A 12,601-nucleotide genomic window follows, 5' to 3' on the forward strand; every position below is an offset into this window, starting at 1 on the left:
GCTTTGGGCTTGTTTCTGTTCTTTTGGGCCCGGGCGTATGACAGTAGGGGTTGGACTGGTTGGCTATTGGACTGATGATAATTCTGTAATGATCAAAGGAAAACCCCAAGCTTTGCCAGAGTGGTTTGGCTAGTCAGCTCTTCTACAGGAAGTGGCCTTTTCCAGCTGTGAAATGGCAGGTCATTCCCTGCCTCATACAGAACCGAGCCCCATGGAGCCTCCCCTGCCTGGCCCAGACCCTGCCCACATGCAATCTCCTGGGGCAGCCCCCAGTGACCTGCGCGTCCCTTCACTCTAAGGAACCCTGAGTTACAGTGACCTTAAGGACGTGTGTATTTAGAAGCCTTTGTGTATAAACTAGCTCCGTGCGCTCTCAGTTTACCATCCTCATACTTTATTGTTAGCTGTTCTTTCAGTTTCTCACACATTATTGGCAATTATGTAAAAACCAAGACCCTCTATAGAACAAGCTGGCTTTCCCAGTGGAATTCCGCACACAGCCGAAACCGGATTCGTGTGGCCAGACAACGCCCAAGTCCCGTCCCAATTTAAGAGTCGCTGTCGTCACTACCATCCGGAGTGGCCTCTCTGTCAGTGTGTGACGTGGCCAGGGCAGTGTCCACCTGAACTTCCTCCTCATCAGACTGAACCACGGGGGACTCCCCACCCTCACTGATGTCCTGGGTGACCATGTCGGTGCAGGTGGAGGAAGAGGAAGGTGGCTTCGCTCGTAATTCTGAGGGATTTGGAACCTGGAGGGTAATCTCATTCTGACAGGTACTGGATTCAGGCCCTGCAAAATAACGTAGGGAAGAAAAAGTCCTGTCATAAAAAGATTGCGGATTAGAACTGCTGCCAACAGCTGTGGAATGTGCCCATCATGAAAGGGGTATGTGCTTTTTGTTCCAGGGACCTGGGGCCTGCCCTGGAAGACACTGAGCTGAGTGATGCCAGAGGCAGTCTCAGGCCCTGCAGTGGCCTTTCCGTCCCCTAAGGAGTCAGCCACCTGTGACCAAGATCAAGAGCTCCTAGAACTATGTAATAGTGTGTAATAGAGGCCCGAGGGCAAGTGCTGCGTATCTTGGAGGAGCAGTCCCTGTAACCTTGATAATCTAGATGTCTTTCTTTTTACCCTTTTCAGTAATTCAGAGACACCACTGCTGAGACAGTCGAAATTACCTTTCAGCAGGTCTCCAATTTTGTGGAACTAAATAGGCTCTTCAAGGAATCAAAATTCTATATTCAGGTGTCACTGTTTCTAAATCTTTCCTTGACTCTAGGTGAGGGTTCATTCTGGTTTCCAGTATTCCAGCCTTCTCAGGATGGGGGCAAATGCACCCAAGCCCCTTCTCTTCCCTGGGATGACACCATTCTGATGTTGCCAGAAGTGGGTGAGAAGTTTAGAGGAAGCAGAAACCTTGGTAATGGTAGAACCTTCTAGAGATGGCTGAAGTGCTGCCAGGAGGACTGAGCTTTGCCTTGACCCAGCCAGAAGAACTGGTCTGAAATTTGAAATGCACCGAGCCCCCAGGTACAGGTCTGGCACCTTGGTCAATATTTGCTGCATGAATGTGAAACACAATTTTGGGAAGGGATGAAAGGAACTGAAGTAGTTGAAGTTTTACAACACAGGCCAAGAGCTGAACATACACCATGGCTTTGCCCCATAGCAGGCATGCCCCTAAATGCCTGCCGCATCAAGAGGGAAGAGTTCCGTGTGAGCCACGCAGGAGGGTCTGCACCTCCCTGCAAACGCCAGTCCTTAATCACAAGGAGCAGACTCAGATGGATTTCTGGGTGGTAAAGGAGGGAACACAAGAAAGCTCTTAGCTCACCAAAGTCACCGGAGTGGAGCGTGTCAAATCTTTGAGAAGAATTCAAGACAGAACCACGCCACTGTCGCAGCTGCCACGCAGCCGTGTGGAACCGTGGGGAGGGGAGCCAGGAGCTGGCTGTGCGCTTGGGGGTTTGTGTGTAAGTGACTGGCAGATGTTTCTCACTTCTCCCTTTGGAGGGGAGTGGCATCGGTGTAGCCCCGGTTCAGCTGAACCGACTTTGTCAACCCTACCTAAGGCGGGGGACACGACAGTGTTCTCTTCTCCTGAGTTCAGGAAGACGTCCAGGGCCTCCTGGTCAGATATGTCCATCAGGTCCATCTGCTCCAGCATGTCCACGTTCACTTCCATGGACGACATGCTGCCTATGGGCTCTGCGGAGAGATCAGCGACACGAGGAAGGACACGGCATTAGGCTAACTACATTGCATTTCTAAGCTTACTTCAAAACGGAATTTGAAGCAACATATTAGTAGATGACATATGCCAGTCTGGCACTTTAAATGCATCCTAAATCACCCTTGGCAACTATTATACCTTTTACACTTTCCTTAATCTGCTCCTCCCCAGCCCTTTGGGACGCTGAAGACCCATCTCCGCATTAAGTGATTCCCGGCTGTTTGGAGTAGGACCCTCCGCCTGTCTCAAAGAGGCCAACATTCCTGCAGCAACAGTTAGCGACCTTCCTCCCTGCCAGCCAGGGCTCTGCGTCCCGCCTACAGTTGCCCCGAACCTTCCAGGCACGCACTGTCCTCTAATTGCAAGTGGAGTTTCCACTGCTCTTGGAACATTTCTTAGGCCTAATGGCTGAAGGGGTTTGAACATGTGTAAGCTGCCAGAGCTCCCTGCAGTGGAAGCACAGACTAGGAGAGAACCAAACCCAGCCCACCAGCAGACGGCGACCCCAAGAAACAGCACGTGCCTGGTCAGCCTCAGCCCGGCCCTGAGCACGGGACGCCTCACAGGTCTTTCCTCATAGGCAAACTACCTCTGTGGTCCAGAAAACCACAAGCCATATCCTAGCCGTGGGGATGCCTGGCAGAAGCAAATGCAAATTTTTTCTGGAATGACCCTCCCTTAACCTTGGTTTATACCAAGTCAATCCCAACCCAATCTGGCATTTGTAACACATGAAATGAGCCACTCCGAGTGAGGGGCAGCAGAAACAAACAGTATCCTTGCTAAAGAACTTGAGATGGCTGTTCACACACTGCAGTCACAGGAAAGGTAGAGTCAAAAACAAGGTGTCAAAAATAAGGACAGACATTTGAAAGAGAGCCAAATAATGACTAGGTAGAAGAGACTGAAATCTCAAACTTGAGGCACAGCCCCACAGAAAATAAATAAACTAGATGGCAGGATGAGTAAATCTGTGCAATGCAGCATAGAGGAACAAAGGGAAATGCGAGCGAGCATAAGAGGTATGTGAGACACAGAAGCGTAGCATCTGGTCACGTTTCCCCAGAGCCAAGAAGGGAAGAGAACTCTATTCAAAGAAGCTGATGATTTTCCCAAATCGATGAAAGACCTCAGGACCCAGATTTAAAAAGCAAAACATTCCAAGCGAGATCAAAGCAATCCTCACCTACATCAATTGCTTTGAAGTTGAAGAACATCAAAGACAAAGGCTCTCTAAAAAGCAGCCAGAGAGAGAGGGCAGGTTAAGAAAGAAAAGGAAATAATTAGGATGACAGGCAACTTCTGAACAACAATAATAAAAGCCAGAAGACTGTGGAGTAAGTTCAAAGAGGAGAGAGAAATGTCATCTCTAAAATGGTGTAACATTAGGTATCATTTAAGCTCCAGGAGAGGAGAAGCAGAGACCAAGAAGAAACACGTCATCACGAGCCTGCTCTCGCTGGAGGCACAGCCAAGGAAGGACTGAGTGCAAGAAAGCATGTTAAGCAAAGAGACGTGTGAGTGTGTGAGTTAATGTAAAACCTGGAATGGAACAGTCATAACAAGGAGTCACCAGGGCCAAATCACCCTCCTGAACAAAGACACGGGGCAGAGAGGAGGGTCCTCAGAGCCACAGGATGTGAGATTACGGCTTCATCTGGGAGGAAAGTGAGTCTCACTATCTTCAGGCTCAGAAAATCACTGAAGTTCAGCACTCAACTGAGAGGTAAGAGTAATTCCTGTTTTCAGTTGGGGAAAAGTGTTACGGTTTAGATAGTCCCATGCTTGGCAGCAGCATCCCCACCGAATGAGCCAGCCTGCTCTGCCTCGGACTTGGCCAGGGTCGAGCTCAGCCACACGGGGACAGCAGTTCTCTGGGCTTGATCTTCAGGGCTGAGTGATCAGGGGAATTTGATGGCACCCTGGTCAGGCTTGTTCTTTTTGGGGGCACACTTCTGAGGGTTTCCTTTCTGACCTACGGAAGCCTTTCGCCAAGGCCTTTCTGTCTTTTAGATTTTGGCTTCTGACTTCAGTTTTGAAAACTTGTCTGTGCCATCTTCTTGAAAAGGGCAGGAGTATAACTTAAAACAGGAGAGAAAAAATTGGACTAAGAAGCATAGGAAAAGCTTTCAGGAAAATTCTGTAGCACCAAATAAGATGGTAATGAGTGTGTCAGTGATCACAGGAAATGTCAGTGAGCCAAACTTGCCAGTTCAGAGATTATACGACTGAACTGAAGTAAAATCCAACTACCTTCTGTTCACAGGAGACAAATATGGAGACACAGAAACATGAAAATGTTTCTTAAAAAATGAAAAGATATAATGAGCAAACAAAGAAGAAAGCTGATATAGCTATATTAATATCAAAATAGAGTTTAATGGGAAACAAAAGTAATACTGGGATAAAGAGTAGTACTTAGTGACTTTTAAATGGTTCAATTCACCAGGAAGATAATCTAGAACTTCTATTTTGGGTTACGTTTTTAAAGTTAAAAAATGGCATAATGACAGTGAAAACATGATATCCGTGATCTTGGGCGCGGGTCACTATACCTATTCGATGGCTGACATCAGCAGTCCCAAAGTTAGTAAGAGAAATCGAAATCCTATTCTCCAATCACAATGAAATTTAGTTAGAAATTGGTAACTGCTAGGAAAACTTTCACATATCTAATTATTTTAAAAAACATTTATAAACAGTTCACAAATCAAATATGAAATGCTAATGATAAAATTTACCCAGGAATTATTAGTGCCAAAATTTGTAGGATTCAAGTAAAACGGTCCCCCTGCAAGAAATCCATAGCTTTGAATGCCTTACCAGAGAGGAACGCTGAAAATCAAGCCATTCATCAACTTGGGTTAGAAAAAAACAAACGCCCAAAGAAAGCAAAACTGAAGAGAAGTTAATGAAACAGCAGAAAGAACAAAGAAGCTGGTTAGGTTCTGGGGTAACACTCATCGTAAGTAGAGATGAAAGGAATAAAAGGCACATGAACAATTTTAAGAATGCAAAAGCAAACCTACCCAGGAACACAGTTAAAGGGGAGACGCGCACCATGGGCAACGTTATGCTGACACAGTGGACAACTAAAGACAAGTCCATGGAAAACTTGCCAAAATTAACGAGAAACAGGAAATCTCTATAGCCATCAGAAAAAAAGAATAGGTAAAGTCACTGGTCTCAGCATCGGAGGCAAGTTCTACTCGCCATTCAGGAATGCTTGAGACACGTGCGCTTGCAGAAAGATCCAATACCACTAAAAGGCCCATTGTGTCTCCATCCAGAAACTTACTGCAATTCTGCTCAAATTGTAGACAAGGTTCTTCAACAAACTTGAAAACTGTGACATTTATACCAAAGGACAAGACCCCAAGAAGAGTCATGGCAACTATGAAGAAAATAAATACGTCCAGACACGCAGGGCAAGGCGGGAAATGCGTGCGGACACGCAGGGCAGGGCGGGAAATGCATGCGGACACGCAGGGCAGGGCGGGAAATGCGTGCGGACACGCAGGGCAGGGTGGTAATGGCTCCAGCAGACTCAGGCTTCACTAGAAAACGTTTGCTCAGTCCCAGCACTCCTGACACTTTGCACCAGATCGTTCTCGGTGGTGGGGTTGTCCTGGGTAGTGTGGGATGTTTAACTGCGTCCCTGGCCTCTGCCCACTAGATGCCAGTAGCACACCCTTACCCCAGGCATAACAAGCAAAATGGGTCTCCAGACATTGCCAAATGTCCCCTCGGGGGCAAAAGTGTCTCCAGCTGAGAACCAACACTTGAGATGACTAAGTATACAACAGTGTAGTTTTGGCTCAGGGACCGGCAGCAGAAGAACGCAGCCAAAGAGAGGCTTGAAGACTCCCGAATGGTGTCGTTTCATTCCAACAGATTAGCAAAAATTAAAAAATCTGACGCTACCAAGTGCCAGTAAAGATGTAATCAGAACGTGCATACGTGGCTGGGGAGACTATAAACTGGTGCAAATGTTTGGCAAGGAATTGGACAGAATCTAGTAAAATGAAAGATAGCCGTGTCATTATGACCAGTAATTCCTCTCCTAGGTATATACCCTAAAGAAGTGATTCCCAAAGTGTGGTCCCCCTCAGCATCACCTGGGAACTTGGTTATAATGCAAATCCTCAGGCCCCACCCACACCTGCACAGTCACAAACCGTGCAGTGGGCCCAGGAATCCATGTTGGAACCACAGACCCTCCAGGGGTCTGTGAGGCTGCTCAAGTCTGAGAACAGCTGGTCTTAAAGCAACTTACGGATGTGTACAGACAGACAAATTATAAGAATATCCAAGGCCAGGTGTGGTGGCTCGCGCCTGTAATCCCAGCACTTTGGGAGGCCCAGGTGGGAGGATCACTTGGGCCCAGGAGGGTCAAGACCAGCCTGGGCCACATAGTGAGACCCTATCTCTCTAAAAAATTAAAAAATTAGCCAGGCATGGTGGCGCACACCTGTAGTCTCAGCTACTCGGGAGTCTGAGGTGGTAGGACCACTTGAGCCCAGGAGTAGCCAGACTGCAATGAGTTATGATTATGCCACTGCACTCCAGCCTGGGTGACAGAGCGAGACTCCGTCCTAAGAAAAAAAAGTCTGTGCCGGCATTGTTTTTATGAAAGAAGAAAACTGGAAACAAATACCCATCGATACAACAATGAACAAATTACATTTATTCAATGGAAAAAACTATTTAAGAATAGAAATCAAATTAGAGGTGAATGTATCAGTATGGATGATTCTCAAAATCACAGCACTTAGGTGCACTTTTGCCTGTCAATTCTATCTTTTCTAACTTTATTGTAATTTTATCACTAGCCCCAAACCTCGTTCTCTTCCCAGGGCACTGGGTCCACTCTGGAGCATCTCAGAGCTGAGTCAATCCTTCTGGAAGCAGGCGCACCCCTGGCTGCATAGGATGCCATTTTGCTGAACTACTGGTTCAGAGACACAAGAGCCTGAAATCTATGGGAACACAGAGCCAGAAAACCCAGGCACAGACCAGGACATCTCCGAGGTGATTTATTAATAAGTAACTGCAGGATACCCTGACATTCAGCAATAAAATGAAAGCAATAAAAATGCTTTTCTAAGAAAATGGCAGTCATGTCAGGCAGAAGATCAAACCTGGGCTAGGGTCTTACAAAACACCTAATGATGTCCTAATGGCACGGAGAGCTCTGCGGGGCCTGTGGTGGCACCCAGACCCCCTCTGCTGCTCAGCCCTCCCCGCACCACCTTCAGTCCTCAAGCCTGAGAGCCTCTGTGCTTGGGGGGCCATCCGGCCTCAGCACCATCCAAGTGGCACAGAAGTGCCTTCACCCCTTCCTCTGATGATTCTCTGGATAAAACTTGCCATGGCCTTGTCTTAATTAAGAAACGATGCTTCTGAAAGGGAAATTCCAACTGCTATTTCTGATTTAGTGGAATGAGTCCAAAACACCACGTTTGCCGCAGAGTTTTTAAATTTTTGATTGATTCTCCTAAATTAATACTAATCCTTGGAGATGAAGCTTCTTCCCTAAGAAAGGCGCTGTGGCTCGTCAGGCTGGGAAGTCTGAGCCGGCTCTGCACAGCCGTGCAATGGGATGTCCGATTCCCGTGTGCGGCTGTCCCTCAGCTCTAGCTGAAGAGAAAGCTAAAAAGCCCAGAGCCTCCAATTTTCTTCTTCAAAGCTTTCAAAACCATATATTGACAAGATGTGCCTGATTTTTACCTTAAAAACATGAGCCCAACATTTTCTTGAAACTTAATCTTTGAGATACTAAAAGCCACAAAAATTTAACCACTTCGTATTTCCTTGCAGGTATTTCCGGCAGGTAGCTGCTAGATGCTTCCCTCTGCCAGCCCGGTGCCTTGCTAGCTGTGGAGGAGGTACAGTGCGTGCCTGTCCCTGTCACCAGGGGCTGGTCGTCAACAGAAGCTGCTCCTTCCAAGCCGGCCACACACCTACTACATCATCATCAGCCGTGTGTCCGTGGCTCTCCCTATAATGGGAGCTTCCTGAGAGGCACTTTCATTTCTCTGTGCTTCCTCTGGGCTCACCAGCAAGTGCTAAACTGAAGGAAGACAGAGTTAAGTTGTTCACCAATCAGAGTTTCTGTGGCTGTCCATCAGTGCATCTCTTCTATGACACGAGACATTGCTGCGATGTGTCATTATGTTCAAATTTGCGGGTCGGCCAGGGTGTATCTGTATGGATTGAATGTGTCTCCTAAAATTTGTATGTTGAAGCCCTAACCCCCAAGATGAGGATACCTGGAGTTGGGACCGCTGGGAGGTGATTAGGTTAGACGAGGTCAGGTGGACATGGTGCCTGTGGTCGAGATTAGCCCTAATACCAAGAGACAGCGGAGGGCTCCACCCTGCTGTTGGCCACGTGCACACATAGGGAGAAGGGGGCCGCCTATGAGCCAGGAAGAGAGCCCTCATCAGACACCGATCATGCCGGCACCCTGATCTTGGACCTGAGGCCTCCAGGACTGAGGGAAAAGAAATGTCGACTGTTCAAGCCACCCAGTCCACATGGTTTCGTTATGGCAGCGGGGCTAAAACAGTGTCCTTCTCTGCTTCTACCCATAATGGGATAAAAATCCCTGGAGCAAACCTTCTCCTTCCTCCCAAAGGAGCCATGGAAAGCCACTCTCTACAACTCGCAGCCAACACAGAACTAAGAGAATCCTGTACGTCCACTTGGAGGAACACACGGAGGACAAAGGCAGGGTCACGGGTTACAAGAACGGCGAAGGCTGACTCTAGAGAACTTGTTAAGCTTCAAACCTACCCTGTGCGTTGGAAGGTAAACAAGCATCTTCCTCACAACTGACTGACTGCGTTCACCAGCACACTATGAGGTCTTCAGCTACTGCTGTTCATCTGTTTTTCTCAACATTATTTTCTTTCCTCATTCTTGGATTTCTTTTTATTTATTTATTTATTTTTTGAGATGGAGTCTCGCTGTCATCAGGCTGGAGTGCAGTGGCACGATCTCAGCTCACTGCAACCTCTGCCTCCTGGGTTCAAGCGACTGTCCTGCCTTAGCCTCTTGAGTAGCTGGGATTACAAGCGCGTGTCACCACGCCTGGCTAATTTTTGCATTTTTAGTAGAGACGAGGTTTCATCATGTTGGCCAGGCTGGTCTCCATCTCTTGTCCTTATGATCCACCCACCTTGGTCTCCCAAAGGGCTGAGATTACAGGCATGTGCCACCGCGCCCAGCCTCATTCTTAGATTTCTTTAACTTCTCCTTGGAGGGGACATAGAACTGGATGACAAGGAAGAAACACTCCTGGAGGATGTGGTTGGGGGCAGGATAGAGAGAACAAAGGCCAGGGCCAGGCAAGCCTGGGGAGAGGATGAAGGCTGAGATTTGAGAGGTGAGGGAGGTGTCCAGGAGGTGACGAGAAATTCAGGAGAATGGGAGGGCAGGAAAACAGGGGAAGGTTTGGACGGGTCTCCCCGCTGCCTGGGGTCTGGTCCTGCCTGTGCGGTGCAGGCTGGTGGGAAAATGTGAGCTGCCCGGCGCCACTGCCCTGCTCACCCCTGCTGCACCTCCGAGTCACTGGGTTCTTCCAAAGGAAAAGCTGGAAAGGAGTTCGGTGTCTGGACGTCTAATTGGCTTGTTCCTTACAGCACTATTTACCGAGGGAAAGATTTTAAATGTTCAGCTAGGAAAACTGGTGGAATATATTAGGATACATCATGACAAAAAGATGCAGCCTTTGACACACAACCTCTCAAAGTATTTTTAACAACGGGGGAAAGAGTCCTATATAACATGAAGAAAAATTAGAGACAAAGCCATATATATGTACGGTCCAGTCAGATCGCAATTAAATAAGCAGACTCGACAGAGACTAGAAAGAACGCATGAAAAGCAGTAACAGGGATTATTCTGTCCTGGAGAATTAAGGGCAATTTTCCTTTTGTCCATTTTGGTAATTTCTAGAAGCCTAATTTGTGTTTGTAATCTTCGTTTTTTTGAGACAGTCTCACTCTGCCCCCAGGCTGGAGAGCAATGGCGCGATCTCGGCTCACGGAAACCTCTGCCTCCCGGGTTCAAGCGATTCCCATGCTTCAGCCTCCTGAGTAGCTGGGATTACAGACATGCGCCACCATGCCTGGCTACTTTTGGTATTTTAGTAGAGATGGGATTTTACCATGATGGCCAGGCTGGTCTCAAACTTCTGACCTCGGGTGCTCTGCCTGCCTTGGCCTGCCAAAGTGCTGGGATTACAGGCGTGAGCCACCACGCCTGGCCGTATCTGTAATCTTTAGAGGTATTAAAAAAATACATCTTCAACTAAAGCCTAGACTGATAGAAGAGGCAAAATCAGGGTAAGAGATAGGTGGCCCGATGCACACATTTTGGTTGCTGGAGTCTAATAACAGAACGGGACTTCTGAGGACTCTGCCCCATGCCCTGCTCCGGGAGAGGAGCCCATCGCCACCCCGCACAGCCAGTGAGTCCCTGCTCCAGCAGCCCCGGCCCCAACTCGCCTCGCCGCTCCGCGATCTGCAGGTAGCCGGTGGACAGGTACTGCTCCATGTCCTGCTGGAAGGCTTCCTCAAAAAACTTCTGCCGCTCCTTCAGCTTCATGTGCTGGGTGTGCTCCATTTCCAGGACCTTCTGGGCGTGCTCTGCATCTAGTTCAGCTGAGGAAACAGAATAACTGGGGTTAGGGTTTGAAAAGGGACCGAGAGCGGAAATGGGTATAAACAGCTGCTCACATCCCCCCTCCCAGTGGATGGAGTCATGCTGCATTGACAGACTTGGGCTGGTGCCCCGGCCGTCTGTACAGCTGGCCTCCTTGCCCCCCCAATCTGCTGCACTGCTTCCCCCTACCTGGGCAGTCAGGCCCTTTGTGCCACACCTTTGCATGTGCTGTTCCCTTTGCTGGAACGACCTTCCCCCTCCCCCCGCATCGCCCATTCGTCAGTCACAAACAGCTGTTCACCTTCCAAGACTAGCTTCTCAGGTTGTCCTTCGGCTAACTCCAGTGGAGTCTGCTGCTCCATCTAGATGTTTCCACATCCCTGTGTTTAAACTTCTGCAGCTGACTTACAAATTGCAGTGCAGTTGCTAAGGACTTGGCGTCCCTGCAAGACTGTGACCATATATGACTCATTTCAACATGCTGTCACTCAGTTCAGTGCCTGGCACACAGTAAGTTCTCAAGGCATGTTTGTTAAAAGTATGTAACAGTGGAATACTATTCACCCTGAAAAAGAAAGGACATTCCGACACATGCTGTGACATGGATGAAGCTTGAGCACATGCGCTAAGTGCAATAAGCCAGTCACAAAAAGGCAGATGCTGTGCGGTTCCACTCATATGAGGTGCCTAGCGCAGTCAGGTTCATGGAGACAGGAAGAGTGGTGCTCTCAGGGCGGGGCAGAGGCGTGGGGGCTTAGTGGTTAATGGGTACAGACTTTGCGTTTTACAAGATGAAAGCGATCTGGAGACGGATGGTGGTGATGGATGTACAGCATGAATATATTTCATACCACTCAGCTGGACACTTACAAATTATATGTATGCACAAAATGGTACATTTTATGTGTATTTTACCACAGTAAAAAGTTGGGAACAGGGCCGGGCGCGGTGGCTCACGCCTGTAATCCCAGCACTTTGGGAGGCTGAGGCAGGCGGATCACCTGAGGTCAGGAGTTCAAGACCAGCCTGGCCAATATGGTGAAACCCCATCTCTACTAAAAATACAAAAATTAGCCGGGCATGGTGGCAGGCGCCTATAGTCCCAGCTACTCGGGAGGCTGAGGCAGGAGAATCACTTGAACCCAGGAGGCAGAGGTTGTAGTGGGCCGAGATAGCGCCACTGCACTCCACCCTAGGCGACAGAGCGAGACTCCATCCCAAAAAAAAAAAAAAAAAAAAAAAGTTGGGAAAAAAAAAGTAAATATGTAGCCATCATGGTACATTACAAAGTGTTTAGTCTTGGCTTTTTAGTGTTTACTGGCCACACAACCTAATCAGTTAACCTTCTTATCTGAAAATTTGGGATAGAAATATTAACCCAATATTGACATGAAACATATAAAAGGATGTGAAATAATTTTATAACTTAAGTGACCAGTGACCCTTCAAGGTAGGCCTGAGTCAGTAATATATAAGGCAAGAACACTAACATAATCAACTTTCACCTGGTCATTCAAGCAAGAACCCCAAATCTCCCACCTATAAACACTTTCCAGTGGTTTAACCTTTCCTCAAGGCATGTGATATGGTTTAGCTCTGTGTCCCCGCCCAAATCTCATATCAAATTGTAATCCTCACATGTCAGGGGAGGGAAGTCATTGAGTCATGCGGACAGTCTCCCCCATGCTGTTGTCGTG

General features: G+C 48.0%; 1 protein-coding gene and 1 long non-coding RNA gene across 5 annotated transcripts in view; one reads left to right on the top strand and one right to left on the bottom strand.

Moving 5' to 3' along the window:
• Positions 1-371: 371 nt before the first annotated feature.
• Positions 372-12,601, bottom strand: part of DTNBP1 (dystrobrevin binding protein 1) — a 150,785-nt gene continuing 138,555 nt past the window's right edge. For all 4 annotated transcript variants that reach the window (XM_007973635.3, XM_073005677.1, XM_007973633.3 and 1 more), the window contains 3 exons: positions 10,748-10,903; positions 2,069-2,209; positions 372-793 (listed from right to left, as the gene is read on the bottom strand). In XM_007973635.3, the coding sequence (XP_007971826.1) occupies positions 549-793; positions 2,069-2,209; positions 10,748-10,903 (542 nt within the window). In that variant the 3' untranslated portion in view covers positions 372-548. The remainder of the gene's footprint in view (positions 794-2,068; positions 2,210-10,747; positions 10,904-12,601) is intronic.
• On the top strand, positions 2,893-10,905 carry LOC119626793 (uncharacterized). The gene is made up of 2 exons (XR_012089042.1): positions 2,893-3,960; positions 7,067-10,905. It is a non-coding gene; the product is annotated as an uncharacterized lncRNA (long non-coding RNA).

Source organism: Chlorocebus sabaeus, chromosome 17 (genome assembly GCF_047675955.1).
Source record: "Chlorocebus sabaeus isolate Y175 chromosome 17, mChlSab1.0.hap1, whole genome shotgun sequence".
Taxonomy (NCBI): domain Eukaryota; kingdom Metazoa; phylum Chordata; class Mammalia; order Primates; family Cercopithecidae; genus Chlorocebus; species Chlorocebus sabaeus.